Source organism: Nerophis ophidion, linkage group LG15, assembly GCF_033978795.1.
Source record: "Nerophis ophidion isolate RoL-2023_Sa linkage group LG15, RoL_Noph_v1.0, whole genome shotgun sequence".
Lineage (NCBI taxonomy): Eukaryota > Metazoa > Chordata > Actinopteri > Syngnathiformes > Syngnathidae > Nerophis > Nerophis ophidion.
Window position 1 is genome coordinate 7,626,021 of NC_084625.1, and position 18,254 is coordinate 7,644,274.

General features: G+C 40.7%; 1 protein-coding gene across 6 annotated transcripts in view; it reads right to left on the reverse strand.

Annotated features, from left to right (window-relative positions):
- The window catches only part of tnikb (TRAF2 and NCK interacting kinase b), a 72,938-nt gene that overhangs the window by 21,599 nt on the left and 33,085 nt on the right, over nt 1-18,254 (reverse strand). For 2 of the 6 annotated variants that reach the window (XM_061921399.1, XM_061921402.1), the window contains 9 exons: nt 8,550-8,714; nt 8,141-8,380; nt 7,878-7,984; nt 6,230-6,342; nt 6,072-6,160; nt 5,423-5,446; nt 1,500-1,681; nt 1,336-1,432; nt 1,063-1,188 (listed from right to left, as the gene is read on the reverse strand). In XM_061921399.1, coding sequence (XP_061777383.1) covers nt 1,063-1,188; nt 1,336-1,432; nt 1,500-1,681; nt 5,423-5,446; nt 6,072-6,160; nt 6,230-6,342; nt 7,878-7,984; nt 8,141-8,380; nt 8,550-8,714 — 1,143 coding nt within the window. Of the gene's footprint in view, nt 1-1,062; nt 1,189-1,335; nt 1,433-1,499; nt 1,682-5,422; nt 5,447-6,071; nt 6,161-6,229; nt 6,343-7,877; nt 7,985-8,140; nt 8,381-8,549; nt 8,715-9,160; nt 9,452-18,254 lie in introns of all 6 variants that reach the window. The other 4 variants (XM_061921401.1, XM_061921400.1, XM_061921397.1 and 1 more) reach the window with 3 other exon arrangements.

Sequence of the window (18,254 nt, forward strand, 5' to 3'; positions counted from 1 at the left end):
TTTAGGGCTATATAAGTAAACATTGATTGATTGATTGATTGATTGAAGTTGGAACAGTTTTAATCAGATGAAAAATGTGGGAGTTGTGGAAGTTTGAAGAATGTTCCATTGATTTCAATGGGAATTTCCCAAAATTTGGGAATTTCGGGAAAAGCGGGAATTTTTCTGAAAATGGTAAAAAACTGGAATGGTCTGAATGAGTTGAAATGGTTGGTGTTTGAATTCTTCAAATCGGTTGAGAAATTTTGAAGTAGTAACATGTTGAACTAAGGAAGGGTGTTAAGGAATTCCTGGAATTTCGGGAAAACCGGGAATTTTTCCAGTAAAAAAAAAACAAACTAGTTTTTTTGTCCTGATTAAGAGGAATGTTTTGACAGTGGAACGGTTGAAATGAGATTTTAAAATGTGGGAGGAGTAGTCGCCAGAAAAAAGGGTGGAAACAGGGCTTCGGAAAACCAGGAATTCTGGAAAATCCTGGAATTTTTTTTTCTAACTTTGAAAAAAAGGTAGTTTGAATTTCTAGGACGGTGGAATGTGTTGAAGGTGGAATGGTTTGAATAGGTTGAAACATGTGGAAATGGTGAAAGTTTGAAAAATGGCCAATTCATTTTAAATGGGAAAATGTCCCGGAAAAACTGGAATTCTTGGAATTTTTGGAATTTGTGAAGGGAAAACTTCTGATTTCCGAATAGGCTGAACGGTTTGAATCGGATAAAAAATGTGGAAGGTAGAGCGCGCCAAAATCTGGAGAAGAAGAAGAAGAAGTTGATGCTTTGGAGCATTCACACAACGAGGGGATTCTTTGGGGTGGAGCAGTTTGAGGATGACAATCCTGGAGGGACTGTTTAAAGGTTGCTATGGTAACAGCTACCATATGAGCTCAAGGAAGTCTGGGAGGGACTTTGCGGGTCGGAGACTGGGATCTTGAAAGGAGCACATTTGTTTTTCTGCATGTCCACAGGAAGGACAGCATCAATAAAGGACGAGTGGGATCACGGCGTGGGGATGACAAGGTGAGGCTTTCGGGTTTTTTGGGCCAAACTCTGAATTTAATCGACCTACTTGGGCGACTGGGGGGGAAGTGCCTGGCTGCACCAAATCGGGGAGCTCGGAGGTGTCGGCAAAGAGATTAGCAATACCGAGGACGCCGTTGCTGGCGGTGGAGCTCCGCCTCCGCTCGCCACGTCTCTGGAAGAAGAGAGAAAAGGGGGCGGGCGGCTGTGAACGTGCAGCGAGGGGGCCGGCAGGACCCTGTGGGCTTTTTTGGATGGTGGGTGGGTGGCGGGAAGTCAAAAGTGAGGAGGAGAGCGACGGGCGCCGCCAGAAGGGTCTCACCTCACGCATCATTAGGGTGCCGTCCCGCGAGTTGTTTCCGTGCGAGTCGTTGTGTCCTCCCATCATGCCCTCGTTCCCTCCTTTGCTGGCCGCCGGCCTGCAAGACATTTATCTTTCACCGCTCGGTTCGTCCCTCCACGCCGGCGCCACCTGCTGGTACTCACATGATGCGAGGGATGTCGCTCACGGCCACCGTTCCGTCGTTGGCGCCGCCCTCGCCGTCCTCATCCTCGCTGCTGTGAGACTCCTCGCTGGACGAGGAATAGTCCGTGACCTTGACGGGCGGGCGGCTGGTTTCCTCGCCCTGTCGCAGCTCCCGCAGCTCCTTGGCCAACGCCGTGAGGTCCTGGAGGAAGAGGAGGCGGGGTTACGGATGGAGTTTAGAACGCCACCCAGTCATCGTAGAGCAGGGGTGTCCAAAGTGAGGCATTTGGTTTTAACGGCCCGTGGCACATTCTAAAAATACTACTGTATTTTCTGGACCATAGGGCGCACCGGATTATAAACCGCACTGCCGATGACCAGGTCTAGTCAGGTCTATTTTCATACAAAAGGTGCACCGGATTGTAGGGCGCATTGAAGGGGGTCATATTAGGATTTTTTTTCTTAACTGAAAAGACTACCTTGTGGTCTACATAACGTGTAATGATGGTTCTTTGGCCAAAATGTTGCATAAATGATGTTTTACAGATAATCTTCATTCTGGTTTCAGGGGGTGGTCTTATTTACGTGGCTCACCTTTGGCATCTGTGTTGTAGCGGTGTAGCATGCAAGGACGCGAGTGGAAGAAGTGTCAAAAGACGGAGCTAACTCTTTTAATGACATTCAGACTTCAATCAATAACAGAGCAGCAGCATCTCATCCGTGGCTCATTAGTGCAACAACAACGCCGGAAATGTGTCCCGTAAAAAAACGTCCAACCGGAACACTCTAATAACTAAAGTTCCTTGGGTGAATAATGTCAACTCACTACGCCGGTATGTTTTAGCGCTTTCATGGCGAGTTCACTGACAGATATAAGTAAGAACTTTACACTGCGTTACATTAGAAATGGCAACAGCGGAGGATGAATGTCCCAAAAAAAAAAGACAGAGGAAAAAAAAGAAGCTTATCGACTAAAAAGGCACATGCAAATTTTCAGGACTTATGCAGATCCCAAATACAGATCAGCAGGTACCATAAGGTAAGAAAAGTTGCTTTGGCATAAAATTGCGAAACAAAACGCCAGATAATATTTCTTACCTTATAACACACCATAATAATACTCCTATGTTGAGGCACAGTACAATCCATCAAGCGGTGTGGCTTCATAGCTTACCAAAGTAATATTAAAACATTTTGATAGAGTTTAGAGCGCCATGAGTAATGTTCTATACTTTCAATGGAACATATAAAATGTTGGTGTTGTTTATTTGAGTCATTATGCAGCCTACACTTATCTCTTATGTGTGACTGCCATCTACTGGTCACACTTAATATTTCACTATGTGCCAAACAAAATAGCTTCGAGGTCGGTAAGCACAACCAAAATTATTCCGTACATTAGGCACACCGGGTTACAAGGCACACTGTTGAGTTTTGAGAAAATGAAAGGATTTTAAGTGCACCTTATAGTCCGACCCCAGAGCTATTGACGGCCACAAAGGACCGTTGGAACTGGCAAAGACTGGCTGCTTCTTCATCGCAGTTATCCTTCCGACAACTTGACCATCATGGGAAAGAGTGAGAGTGAGTGTTATAGTACGAAAAATACGGTACTGTTTTTCGACTTACAGTAATATGCTGGAAAACCAATGTGTATTTTACCGTAAAATTGTGGCGACCGAACTGAGTTTTTTTGACTGCAAAATCTAAAATTGTATTTTACAATGTAAAAAAATATAATAATCAAATATATAGTATATGCGATTATATTATAATATCATGAGGTGAATCACTATACAGTTATAATCATAAATTATTTACAAGCACTAGAGACTTAAGTCTCTAGGGCTTGTAAGGAGACTAGAGACTTAAGCGTTAAAGTTAACCAAAAAATGTAAACTGTATGACTTATTTTTACTACCTTTATGAGTGTGGTTATTTTGGACCCCCAAGAATTTTAGCAGGATAGTGTTATTAAACGGTCAATGCTCAAAAAATAATAATATTAAAAAAATGTTGTGGTGCATTAATCACTTACTCAAGGCTCCGATTACTTCACATGAAATATTCCACTTTGAAAATCTTTTTTGGGGAAAATATTGCATAGTTTGTGATTTTGCATGTCAAAACAGGGTTTCTACATAAAAACATTTATAAAATGAACTTTTTTTTATCAACAGACAGACCTGAAGTTGACCTAGAGTGGGGGTCGGCGACCCGCGGCTCTAGAGCCGCATTCGTCTCTTTAGCGCCGCCCTAGTGGCTCTCTGGAGCTTTTTCAAAAATGTATGAAAAATGGAAAAAGATGAGAGGGAAAAAAATATATTTTTCGTTTTAATATAGTATAGAATAGAATAGAAAGTACTTTATTGATCCCTGGGGAGATTTCTGCAGGAGGACAAACATAACACAAACCTCCCTAATTGTTATAAAGCACACTGTTTGCATTAAACATGCTTCACTGAGTCGAGTATTCGGCGAGCACCGTTTTGTCCTACTGATTTTGGCGGTCCTTGAACTCACTTTACATGTATAACTTTCTCCGACTTTCTAAGACGTGTTTTATGGCACTTCTTTTTACGTCTCATTTTGTCCACCAAACCTTTAACGTTGTGCATAAATGCACAAAGGTGAGTTTTGTTGACGTTATTGACTTGTGTCGAGTGTTAATCAGACATATTTGGTCACTGCATGACTGCAAGCTAATCAATGCTAACATGCTATTTAGGCTAGCTATATGTACATATTGCATCATTATGCTTCATTTGTAGCTAGATTTGAGCTCATTTGGTTTCCTTTAAGTCCTCTGAATTCAATTTATATCTCATGACACACTATCTGTGTGTAATATGGCTTTTATTTTTTTGCAGCTCCAGACACATTTGTTTTTGTATTTTTGGTCCAATATGGCTCTTTCAACATTTTTTTAGGTTGCCGACCACTGACCTAGAGTTTTAAGCGCTGAACAATAATTTAAAAAATAATAATACACAACTTATTTTCAATATTTTTATGACTGAAAAACATACAGACAGGCCAAAAGTTTGGACACACCTTCTCATTCAATGTGTTTTCTTTATTTTCATGACTATTTACATTGTAGATTGTCACCGAAGGCATCAAAGCTATGAATGAACACATGTGGAGTTATGTACTTAAAAAAGGTGAAACAACTAAAAACATGTTTTATATTTAAGGTTTTTTTTCAGAATAGCCACCCTTTGCTCTGATTACTGCTTTGCACACTCTTGGCATTCTCTCGATGAGCTTCAAGAAGTATTCACCTGAAATGGTTTTGAGCTTGTTTTTGCAACCGCTTACCCCAGAGTCGTATAACTTGGTACGTGACACTTGTTAACTGTCAACATGCAAACGATTGCATGTTAGCAAGCTAACTTAAACATAGTATTGATGGCTTCAGTGAAAATCTACAATGTAAATAGTCATGAAAATAAAGGAAATATAAAAAAAGCCGCCGCATGCTTTGATTTTTCAGTGTGCGGCCCTCAGTGGAAAGAGTTTGGACACCCCTGTTGTAGCGCTTTCAAAGTAAAGACTGCAGCTGCTGCAAGGTGGATGCTAATCGCTAATTCAGACTAGCTGGACTTGGGGGACGTGGGTGAGGCATGCTGCGGGGGTTAAAGGTCAAACTTGATTGCTGACTTCCACCAGCACAGAAGAAGGAACGTTGACAGGAAGGAAGTGCAGGTTTTGATAGGGTAAAAAAAGATTGACTCCCCCAGCTTGGTACCTGGGAGTCAAACCTTGCGCCCTTTGGCGACAGGCCACATTTTCAACCACTTGTCCGCAGCTGCCAACCCTGCGGCGCATAGAGTCGTTAGCATGCTACACGTGCTAATGCGGGGCTGCATGTGAGGGGAAAGGCGAGGAATCACTGGGTGGGACGGGGGTTCTAACAGGGGGCGGGGCTTTAACCACTGACCTCGTCTACGGCTTTCTTATAGCTCTGATGGAAGGAAGGATGGAGGGTGAGAAGAGAGAAGAATTGGTAACAAACAAAGTAACGCCACAGTGTGTCTGTGTGTGTGTGTTCATGTGTTTCTACCCTTCTTGAGATATCAAGAAGGAAAAGTACCTTCCATCTGAGGACCGGTGATCAAATTCGGACCCAAATCATGGTCCCAATACGGAAAACCATTGCATCTAATAGAGAATGTGATGAAATCTATAAAAATGAGGGTAGTCCCAAAAAGGAGGGAGTTTAAAAATTAACTGTGTGTCGGTTTTAAAAGTGCTCCCCCTCTGGTCAACATATAAAATAACAAGTGTGTGTAAGAAATTTAAATTCGCCCTCTTTGGCCAAAATATTTACAGTATATAGAGACATACTGTAGTAACTTGAAGCAAATAATGAAGATTTAAAACAAATTACTCACAAAAAAGCTTAGCTTTTAGTAAGATTTTTTTTTTTTTACTAAAAACGTACCTTTTTTATATTTGCATAGTATGTAAATATTAATCTTGTAAATACAAATCTTTATATATCTAGAAAGGGTGGTCCTAAGGAGGTAGGCATTTTTCAGCGGTCTCAAGAAAGTATGATATACAAAAATGTGTGTGTGTGTGCTCACTGCAGGCCGGCTGGGTCGCGACACATCTCTGCTGTCGTCCTTGGTCTCGTCCGACGGAACCGTGCCTTCTGTCTTCATGGCTGCATTTGCTGAACACACACCATCATGATGACTCAACACACACACACACTTGAATAATGTAGGGACGATGTCAGCACCTCGCTCGTTGGAGCCCCCCTGTGAGCTGGGGGTGCTGGAGCTGGAGCTGCCACTGCTCGTCCTCTTCAGGGGTGCATCCATGGAGACATCAGTCCTCCGAAGATCGGGGTTGCTATGGCAACACAAGCACAATTTAATTGGTTCCTGTGGCAAACGTGACATTTAGTGGCGTCCCCTTTGGGATGTGGTTAAAAAGACACCGGAAGACATGCGGGCATTTTTGGTAATATCTTGAAAGTCAAGCATGGGCTGATAATACATTTTGCCGGATGGTATAATGTCCCAAAAAATATTGCTATTTATAGATATATATGTATCTTTTTCATTTGTATTTTATTTATGATTATATATAAATCGATATACTTTGTATTTCGTAAAAAAATCATCAAAACATAAAATTTAAATGATGCATGAATTCCTTTGAAATGCAAAAATCCTTAGTTTTTTTTTTTTACTATCGTCATGATTTTTACACCTTGCATTACTTTCACTACCATTTACAGTAATTTACTGTCTAATAACCGTTAATTAAGGGTATCGTCATTTGTTGTAATGTTCGTTTTGATACAAGTGGAAAAAAAACACTGGTAAATGCTGTGAAATCCTGGTATATTTTTACACATCCTAATAAGTAAACAAACCAAAAATAGCACCTTAATAAACATTGAACATTAGGAGTGTGACTCTTTGGGTTCCTAAAGATTTGACTTTGATTCCGATTCCTGCGGTGACGATCCGAGTCTTGATTCAAACAGATTCTAGCCATGTATTATTTGGTATAATAATTAAAATGACACTTTTGCATAACAGTTAGAAAAGCTCCCTCTGGTTGGATGGAGAAGGCTTAAACATTTCTTCTTAAACATTGATTCTTAAAATAAATCAAATGTTGTGTGTACATACAATACAGGCCAAAAATTTAGACACACCACATTCAAGGGGTTTTCTTTTTTTTCATGACTATTTACATTGTAGATTGTCACTGAAGGAATCAAACTATGAATGGACACATGTGGAGTTCTGTTTTTAACAGAAAAAGGTGAAATAACTGAAAACATGTTTTATATTCTATTTTTTTCAAAATAGCCACCCTTTGCTCTGATTACTGCTATGTACACTCTTGGCATTCTCTCGATGAGCTTCAAGCACACCTGTGAAGTGAAAAAAACATTTCAGGCGACTACCTCTTGAAGTTCATCGAGGGAATGCCAAGCTCTTATCCAATTTATACACACACACACACACACACACATATATATATATATATATATATATATATATATATATATATATATATATATATATATATATATATATATATATATATATACACGTATTTACATATATACATATATATATATATATATATATATATATATATATATATATACATACACATACATATATATATATACATATATATATATACACACACACATACATATTTATACACACACACACACATATATATATATATATACATATATATATACATACATATATACATATATATATACATACATATATATACACACACACACACACACACACACACACACACACACACACACACACAGGAAACGTGTGGGCACACCTACTTCAAAAGACTTTCAACACCATTTAAAGTCCCGCAGAAACCCTGCATACCTGGCCCGTATGAGGTGTGCTCCAGCCCGGGGTCCCAGTCCAGGCCCGTTCCCAGGCGAGGTCTTCCTGACCAAAGCCGGGGATATAGACGTGGTCCTCTGAGGAACCTGAGGGGCACACGTTGGGGGGAATGAGTAAAGGCCACAAAGATCTAAGGACTTCCAAAAACGAGGCACGACACTTAAACCCACAAGGAAAGACTCATGTACGGACACAACATGCACGCAAGAGTCCACACCGGCGGGCGCATGCAGACCAGAGACCTTGGGGGGCATGTCGTCGTCTTGCCGCAGCCAGGAGCTGCGGTCCAGCTTGTCAAGAGGGGGCACCAGGCGTGAGAGAGGCATGGGAGGAGGGGTGTCTGAGGTGGGGTCGGAGTTCTGCCGAGGCATGGGAGGTCTGGAGGGAGAGGGCGATACCGTGGAGGAGGACACGCCGTGGGGGTCGTAAAGAGACTGCGAGCCTGACAGCCCGTGACTCTTCACCTGCACCAGGTGGGCCATCTGCGTGCACGCACGCAAGCAGGAAGCAGGCAGGGAAAAGGAGGAAAAGGAGGAGGAGGAGGACAGCGGTGGTCAGGAAGAGAGAGAACATCATGCATGGCAAGGTCCATGTTCATTCACACCAAAGTGTAAAGATCCGTGCTCAGTGTGGTGGAAAAAAAACACGCACCTGCGGCTCCACGGAGCGGTGCATGGGCGGAGTCCGGGCCTGCTGGATGCCGCCGCTGCTGAAGGACTCGGAGCGGGGCGGCATCGTGGGGTCCGAGATTCGGTTGGAGACCTTATGCTGCAAGGCAGGAGAAGTCTGTCTGTTGATCACGTAACGCTCGTCCACCTGACACACACATCAGACCACAGTTACTCCCAGCATGCATTGGGCCACGTGGCGGCTTCTGACAGTGTGCATTAACGTAGGAGCGTGTGCGGATGCAGATCAGTGTGAGAGTTGGCGTCCCACAGAGAGACAGGCTGATTATAGCGCTCGCTGCCCTACATGTGTCCACCAGCCGCCACCAAGGGGCAACCCTGGAGGTCTGCCCTGAAAGTGTGCAGAGGGAAGCAGAGGTTAATGAAGCCTGTGCCTCAGGAGAAGTGTTAGTCAGAGCTGTTGGGGGTAAAAGTCACATGACACAAGGATGGCAGCAATGAATGTTGTGGCTCCGCCCCAGATTACAGGAAGTGAAGTGACCTGGTTAGACAGAGAAGCGGTTAGCAGGTGTTAAAGTGTTAGTTGGATTCAAAGGAGAGCACGAGGAGCTCCCGTCCGCCCCGCTGACTGACCCGGCGGCTGGGACTCCGCCCTCGGGAGTCCGGGCTCCCCCTTCGGCGTGCAGGGGTGGACTCCGGCACGCAGGTGACGTGGATCAGCGGCACGTGGCCGCCGCGCTGGTGCTTGTGGTTGTAACTCCTGGAGGGGCTGCCGTGGGCGGGGTAGGAAGGGGGGCGGGCCCGGCGAGGTTTGTAACCGGGAAGCAGGAAGAGGTTGTCCAGGTTGGTGTTGCGCGGCTGCCTAAAGGAGTGGTACTTCTTGGGGGGAACGCGAGGCGAGTTGCTCTGAGCTCGACGCATCACCTGAGGAGTGCGGCGGTGAAAGCGTGAGAACAAACAACTTATTTATCGCGACAAAGTTGCAGTGGTGCAGCACATGGTCACTAAGGATGTCCCGATCCTGATCATAGACCGGAAACGTGCACCCGTGAAAAAACATCCGACCGGAACCCTCTAATAACTTAAGTTCCTTGAGTGAATAATGTAAACTCACTACACCGGTATGTTTTAACCCTTTCATGGTGAGTTTACTGACAGCTATAAGTAAGACTTTTACACTAATTTATACTAGAAATCACAACAGCGGAGGATGAATGTCCCATAACAAGAAAAAGGAGAAAAAGAAGAAGCTTATCGACTACGTTGTCGCCACGGACTACAAAGGCAGACTCACGCAATTTTTCTGGACTTATGCAGATCCCAAATATACATTAGTAGGTACCAGAAGCTAAGAAAAGTTGTTTTTGCATAATGTTGCAAAACAAAACTCCAGATAATATGTCTTACCTTATACACACAGTACAATCCATCAAGCGGTGCGGCTTCATAGCTTACCAAAATCGTACTAAAACAATTGATAGATTTCTGAGTGCAGTGTGTAATGTTGTATATTTCTAATGCAACATATAAAATGTTGGTGTTTACTTGAGTCATATTGCAGTCTACACATATATCTTGTGTGTGACTCACATTTACTGGTCACACTTATCATTTCACCATGTATCAAATAAAATAGTTTCAAGGTCGGTAAGCTCAGCCAAAATTATTCTGTACATTAGGCACACTTATGAGTTTTGAGAAGAAAAAAAAAAGGATTACAGTCCAGAAAATACATAATAATTTCCATACTCTTTGCTACACACAAGCAGGAGTTGCATGAATTCCAGGAGGATGCCTGTCTTTCCAGAACACAGACTCGAATACTAATCTTCACCAACATGGCTTAAATAAAGTATGTTTCTTCAAAGTATCATTATCACTGGAGGACGAGAAGAAAAGGAATAGCTAGGCATGCTACACACACAACCCGAGTAGGATGACACAAGAAGCTAGCCGCTAATGCTGGGAGTGATCGATCTCGATGCCTAGTGTAGTACAATACTGAAATGATTGGGTCTGTATTTGCTTGTTGTTTTTATTATTACAAAATCATTGTTTGTGTTGTTGACAAAGTGAGGGGGTAAGTCTCTGGATACAAGAAGGCTTCAGGGGCAAAACCCAAATGATTGATATGGGAGCCAATAGTAGTTTTTGTTTACTTATTGTGCACTCAAACCACACATTAAATAAATCAGCCTATGCATTTATGACACTTTAAAAATGAACATGTAATAAGATAAGCTTTATAAAAATGTGTCATTGCTATAAAACATGCCCAGTTCTATAATCTATCCGACTGAAATCGGATCAGACCTGATACCAAAAAAATCAGGTCGGGATCAGAGGCCAAAAATGTTGATCGGGACATCCTTAAAGAGGAACTGCACTTTTTTTTTGGAATCTTGCCTATCGCAGTCTTTATGTAAAACGAGAAGACATTAGATTTTCTTTTTTTAATGCATTCTAAATTGTACAAGGTGGCTAACAATGCAGATAATGGAAGTAGTCTATTGTGCCCTCTAAAAAAACACCCAAAAAACGCCAAAATACTCCATTTAGATGTCGTGACCTTAATAATAACCAAGTATTAGCAATATTGTTATTACAAGCGCTAACGCGGACAAGCTATTTAAGCGGTGACGTGATCACAGAGAACTAACTAGCTTATGCTGCTTTATTTTATTATTATTATTATTTCTCCCCCCCCCCCCCCACTTGTTTACCTGCCTGTATCTCACCATTTTTGTAAGGGGCAGACCTGTAATGTTTGTCTGACCTTGAATGGGATTGTGCTGAAAATTATAATTTCCCCTTGGGGATCAATAAAGTATGTCTGATTCTGATTGACATATTGAGCCGGTGAGCTGCTGCATTGCCTCTGAGTTGGTGAAAGATAATTCTAGATTATAAATCATGCCTCTCACCTGGATAGTGGAAGGATGTGGACATAAACCTGAAGGGTTGTTAACTTTGACATCCAACTTTTGTGAGAAAGACACAAGAAGAAGTTAATTTGCGTTCATTCACTTCATTTTTATTTTAAACCTTTAGTGAGAATTTGTCATCTAAACAGAAAGATACAAACATCCCATCAGTTGGCATCCCAGTGAGAGCACACATTGTACAATAAGTGATTGTTTTATTATGTTAGGAATTTTTATTTCTTGCTTAGCACTTAGCATTACTGCTACAGGATGCTTAGTGTTTCACTAAACCTGTATCTGCTTAGCACACAGCTTCTAAAATATTTAGATCCCCCTCCTTATATTCAGGCTCAAAAATATAAGATTCTGGATAAATTATTTGTTCCAAAGTAGTCTTTTTTGTCTCTCATGGAGACTGCCATGATTAGTAGTGTTGTTGTTGTAGAAGTTTTGATGCATAAATTACTACGCTGAAATGAGCAAAATAGGTAAATATTATGTTTGTAAAGTAATAAATGTTACTATGAATATAAATGTTACTATATTCCATATATACTTACAGGTTGTATATGAAAATATGGTGGAGGCATTTTAGATGTTTTTTAGTGCACTTTATAGGTGGAATAGAGCGAATCCCATTAGCTCCATGGTTAGCTGTCTTTTACTAGCCTTTTTTTTAATGGGTTGGAATGTATTATTGGGCCTAAGCTGGCAAAAAAAATCCCAATAAATGATGAATAGCCCATGGAATATATTGAAAAAAATCCTGATTCGATGTTCCTTACTCCGACTGTCGAAAAGGAAGTCTTGGAGGTTATTCAGAAAAACAAGAACAAAACATCACGTGACATCTATGACCTTGAGATGAGGACGGTTCATAACGTAGCGGAAGTAATCATCAAACCATTCACACACATCTGCAATTTATCTTTTCGACTTGGACAATTTCCTTCACAAATGAAAATCTCAAAAGTAGTCCCCATCTTCAAATCTGGAGAAAAACACCACTTCACAAATTACCGGCCCGTCTCCCTTCTGCCACAGTTATCAAAAATATTGGAAAAATTATTTGATAATAGACTTCGTGGCTTCATTGAAAAGCACAAATTATTATCTGATTGTCAATATGGGTTCCGACAAAATAGGTCAACTTCATTAGCTTTAATTGACTTAATAGAGAACATTACTAATGGTATGGAGAAGAAAAAATTTGTTATTGGAATTTTTATTCACCTGCAAAAGGCTTTCGATACCATTGAGCACCAGATTTTGGTAAATAAACTGGAAAACTATGGCATAAGGGGATTGGCAGGGAAATGGCTGGAAAGCTACTTAAATGAGAGACAGCAGATTGTTCAGATGGACCAACATCAATCTACACTCATGAACATAACCCGTGGAGTCCCCCAGGGGTCGATACTGGGACCCACACTGTTTATAATATATATCAACGAAATATGTCCAGTATCAACACTGCTGAAATTCATCCTCTTTGCTGATGATACAACAATTACATGTGCAGGTGACGACATGAAGCAACTTCTGTTTTCTGTAACTGAGGAGATGATAAAGTTAAAAACTTGGTTTAATACAAACAAATTGTCTCTGAATTTAAAGAAAACCAAAATAATCATCTTTAGCAATTGCAAAAGTAATATACCGATCAGGATTGTTATTGATGGTACACCAATAGAATATGTTCATCAAAATTATTTCTTAGGAGCGGTTATAGATGAAAATATCTCATGGAAGCCTCATATAAGTTAGCTGAAGACAAAAGTTGCTAAATGTGTTGGAATGATGAGGAGATCATGTCATTTATTGAACACCAATGCTCTGTTGTTATTGTTTCATTTATTTATTATGTCATATTTAAACTATTGTGTTGAAGTCTGGGGAAATTGTTATAAATCACATCTACAGCCTTTAGTCACTCTGCAGAAAAAGGCCATCAGGATTGTGTCCAATGTTCACTACAGACATCATTCAAATCCACTATTTATGGACTTAAAGCAACTTAAACTGAACGATGTTATCAGGTTTAAAACTGCTCAAATTATGTTTAGGGCATCCCAAAACACTCTACCATCCAATATACAGAACCTATTCCATGACAGAGATGATCACCATAGTTACAGTTTAAGAGGAAACAACAAATTATATTTGCCTAAATTTAGAACCACTTTAAAATCAATGTGCATTTCAGTGCGTGGAGTCAGTCTGTGGAACAACTCAGGGGACAAGTTAAAAACGTGTTCTAACATGATTCAACTTAAAACACTGTTTAAAAAAGAAGTACGAGGAGGAAAGAGAGTGATAAACTCAGCACAGAGCGATGGGAGAGAGGTGTATGGTCAGAGAGTGTTTAGGGCCGTGTGTGTGTCTGTGTGTGTATGTTTTGTCTCATCTCATAGTATTGTTAGTGTACAGGAGTTTTTCTTGTTTTTGTTTATAGAGTATTGTTCTTGTATTATATTGATTATGTTAAATGTGGAATGAGTGAGAGGGGTTGGGCTATTATGAGCATCTGCTTCATCCAACCCCTTTTCAAGCCTTGCATAAATATCTCTGCCAAAATGTAAAAAACAACATGTGTTTAGTTGTACTGTGCAGGTTTGAAATAAATATTTCAATTCAATTCAATTCATATTAAAGAAAAACATGTGTGCTTGTCTCACATCAGGATAGTGAATGATAGGCAAAAAGTGCAGTTCCCCTTTAATGCTAACAGTGAATTTCCCCTCATTGTTTCATGAAGGAAGCGCTTCGAACATGCAAACACATAGAAGTCTCCTGTTAATGCACCTAAAACCAATCAGAGACGGCTCTGTTGACCTGCGTGTGTTCTGGAAATGAATACAACAAGTCGACAAGTGTAGTCACATCATCTGTACAGTACCTCATTAACAGTGTCTGTCATTACTGTAAATGCTGCAGACTTGCTTAGCCGCCATGTCTCCCAGAGTCGCCGGGGGCGTGGTGGACAAAAGCAATCAAACACCGAGTTCAGCTGTGGCAAGAGTAGAAGAAATGACCTACCTCTCTGCATGTATAGTGGAACCTCGATTTACGAAGCCCTTTATTTGCAAACTTTTCGGTTTACGAACTTTTCGATCATTATGCCTGTGTCTGCGAACGCTTAATTCAGTCATTTTGTGTCCTGCTGGCAGCCACCTTGTGCTTGCTTGTATTGAAGAGACTTAGGAAGCCGGCTCCGTACCACAGTAAGTTTTTAGTTGTGATGAGAACTGAATTTGTGGGGAAAATTTGGACTTATTTCACAACAAAGGAGAAAACACTACCTCTCGTTCAGCGGCGCCTCTTCCAAAGCACACACACACCATCACATTACCATGAATTGATTTACGTGGACCCCGACTTAAACAAGTTGAAAAACTTATTCGGGTGTTACCATTTAGTGGTCAATTGTACAGAATATGTACTGAACTGTGCAATTTACTAATAAAAGTTTCAATCAATCAAAACAAGTTGAAAAACTTATTCGGTTGATACCATTTAGTGGTCAATTGTACGGAATATGTACTGTACTGTGCAATCCATTAATAAAAGTTTCAATCTCCCTCTGTCTGCTTGTTTCTTTCCTTTCAGCAGCTCACAAGAGGACCTTTGACGTGGATAATTTACAGCGAGTAGATTTTACTTTTTAGAATGTTTGTTATTGTAGCAAAATGGTTGTTAAAGGCCTACTGAAATGAGATTTTCTTATTCAAAAGGGGATAGCAGGTCCATTCTGTGTGTCATACTTGATCATTTTGCGATATTGCCATATTTTTTCTGAAAGGATTTAGTAGAGAACATCCACGATAAAGTTTGCAACTTTCGGTGCTCAGAGAAAAGCCCTGCCTCTACCGGAAGTCGCAGACGATGACGTCGCACGTGTGGGGGCTCCTCACATATTCCCATTGATTTTAATGGGAGCCTCCAACAAAAAGTGCTATTTGGACCGAGAAAACGACAATTTCCCCATTAATTTGAGCGAAATTGAAAGATTTGTGTTCTAGGATAGCGACGGACTAGAAAAAAAAAGAAAAAAAAAAGTTTAAAAAAAACGCGATTGCATTGGGACGTATTCCGATGTTTTAGACATATTTACTCGGTTAATTCTGGGAAATCCCTTATCTTTCTATAGTGTTGCTAGTGTTTTAGAGAGTTAAATAGTACCTGATAGTCAAAAGGGTGTGTCCACGGGTGTGTTGACGCGCAGTGTCTCAGGGGAGTCGACGGCAGCTATGGACGGCACAAGCTCAGCTTTTCTCCGGTAAGAACTGACTTTTTAACCACAATTTTCTCACCTAAACCTGCTGGTTGACATTCGGTAGGGATCCATGTTGGCTTGACCACACTCTGATCAATAGGAAAGTTTCACCTCCAGGAATTTAAACAAGGAATCACAGTGTGTTTGTGTGGCTAAAGGCTAAAGCTTCCCAACTCCATCTTTCTACTTTGACTCCTCCAATATTAATTGAACAAATTGCAAAAGATTCAGCAACACAGATGTCCAAAATACTGTATAATTATACCGTTAAAGCAGACGACTTTTAGCTGTGTGTGTGTGCAGCACTCATATTCCTAACAGCCCGTGACATCATTACACAACGTTTTCAACAAGAAACTTCCGGGAAATTTACAATTGCAATTTAGTAAACTAAAAAGGCCGTATTGGCATGTGTTGCAATGTTAATATTTCATCATTGATATATAAACTATCAGACTGCGTGGTGGGTAGTAGTGGCTTTCAGTAGGCCTTTAAAGTTAATGATTTTTGCGATTTCTGACTGTTTGTAAGGGCACTGTGAGAATGAGATATTTTTAAGTGCTCTTTTTTAATCCATAGTCATGTTTAAAGCAGCTAGATGTTTTCCCGTGTAGTGTGTCTTCTCGTGACCTCCTTGCTTTTATCTTATGTCCGCTAGTAAACTCTTTGTTTTGTCTTAAGGGCTCCTGTTTGTCAGTTTACAGGGCTGTTTTGGCCAGTTCCTAATCTGTTTTGAAGATAAGGAACTTTATGGGCGAGAAGGGCTGTTTTTGTTTGTCTTTTTGTTTGGATTTAGACCTCGCTTGCGGATGCTATTGTTGCATTGGAAGAACTTGGGATTGACCAGTGGTTTTTTTTCCCTGAGAGGAAGACTGGTCGCGCCACAGCACCAAAGGGAATTCTGTGTGTGGCAGAGCAACTCATACAGGGGCGGTATAGCTCGGTTGGTAGAGTGGCCGTGCCAGCAACTGGAGGGTTCCAGGTTCGATCCCCGCTTCCGCAATCCTAGTCACTGCCGTTGTGTCCTTGGGCAAGACATTTTAACCACCTGCTCCCAGTGCCACCCACACTGCTTTAAATGTAACTTAGATATTGGGGTTCACTATGTAAAAGCGCTTTGAGTCACTAGGTAAAAGCGCTATATAAATATAATGCACTTCACAGGACAGTTTAGCTTGTCGTTTTTGTTTTGACTTGTTAATAAAGAGACAATTGATTCATCACTTCCTTGTTTTGTTTGTTTGATATACTTAACAGTACTCTATAGCGAAGGTCCTCAACCTTTTTGACCTCTAGACACAACTTTTCCACTCCAGAGGGGCCCGGGACCCACTGAAATATTAACACTGAATTAGTAATCAGACTTTTGATTTTAATATTATTCAGATAATATTAACACGGCTTGGGTCGGGCTGATTAGAAAAATAAATACTAATCAAATATACTGCAAAAAAGTGACTCATAAAAGCTGATGAAAAATACATTTAATTGCACAGCGCTAAAATAAATAAATCATAAGTAAATTAATAATAAATTAGAATATATATGTTTCTTAAACTGCCAATACATTTTATGTGCTAATGAAAAAAGACAGCTTAAGAAACTTCTCTATGACTTTAGACTTATTTTGTTTGTTTGATTTATTGCAATTGAGTACTGCATCGGACCATAGCTGAGAAACAGACAGCTTGAGGCCAAACTAGGGTTAACTTAGACTTAGACTTCCTTTTATTGTCATTCAAATTTCAACTTTAAAGTACAGATAAGGACAACATTTTGAGAAACACGTATTGTGTTCAAAGTAGGGTTGTACGGTATACCGGTATTAGTATAGTTCTGCAATACTAATGAATCATATTTGGTACTATACCGCCTCGAAAAGGGTACCGTCCCATCCCCACTCCCTTTTATTAATGGGCATGACTGCGCATCGTCATTGTGTCGTGGCATTGCTGGTTTTACGAGCAAAGGAGCATGTTCGGCAGCGCACAATCACAAAATACTTACACGCAGATAGTGTGTAAACAGAAAACCGAGAATGGACGCATTTTGGCTTAAAAAATAAGGATAAAGGTGAAGTTATAACACTGAAACACCCTCAGGAAGAGGTGCTTTAACACATGGCTAGCTGCTTTAAACAAGACTATGGATTAAAAAAGAGCACTTCGCTACTTCTAAATCACTAATCCTCGCCTCCATGGCGACAAAGTACGTTTTTACAAGTAACTGCAGGACGAGGAATAGCTAAACATGCTTTACTACACACCATGGTGGATACAATAGCTCACCGGCTTCAAAATGTAAACAAATGCCATGAGTGGCTCTACACCTGACATCCACTTTAATGATACCAAGTACAAGAGCGTATGTAGTCGATACTACTATGATTACATAGATATTTTTTGGCATCATTTTATTTTTTTTTGGTTTATATTTTGTTTATAAACTCAGGGAATATGTCACTGGATACATGAGGACTTAAATTATGATCACTGTATGATCCTGTAACTACTTGGTATTGGATCGA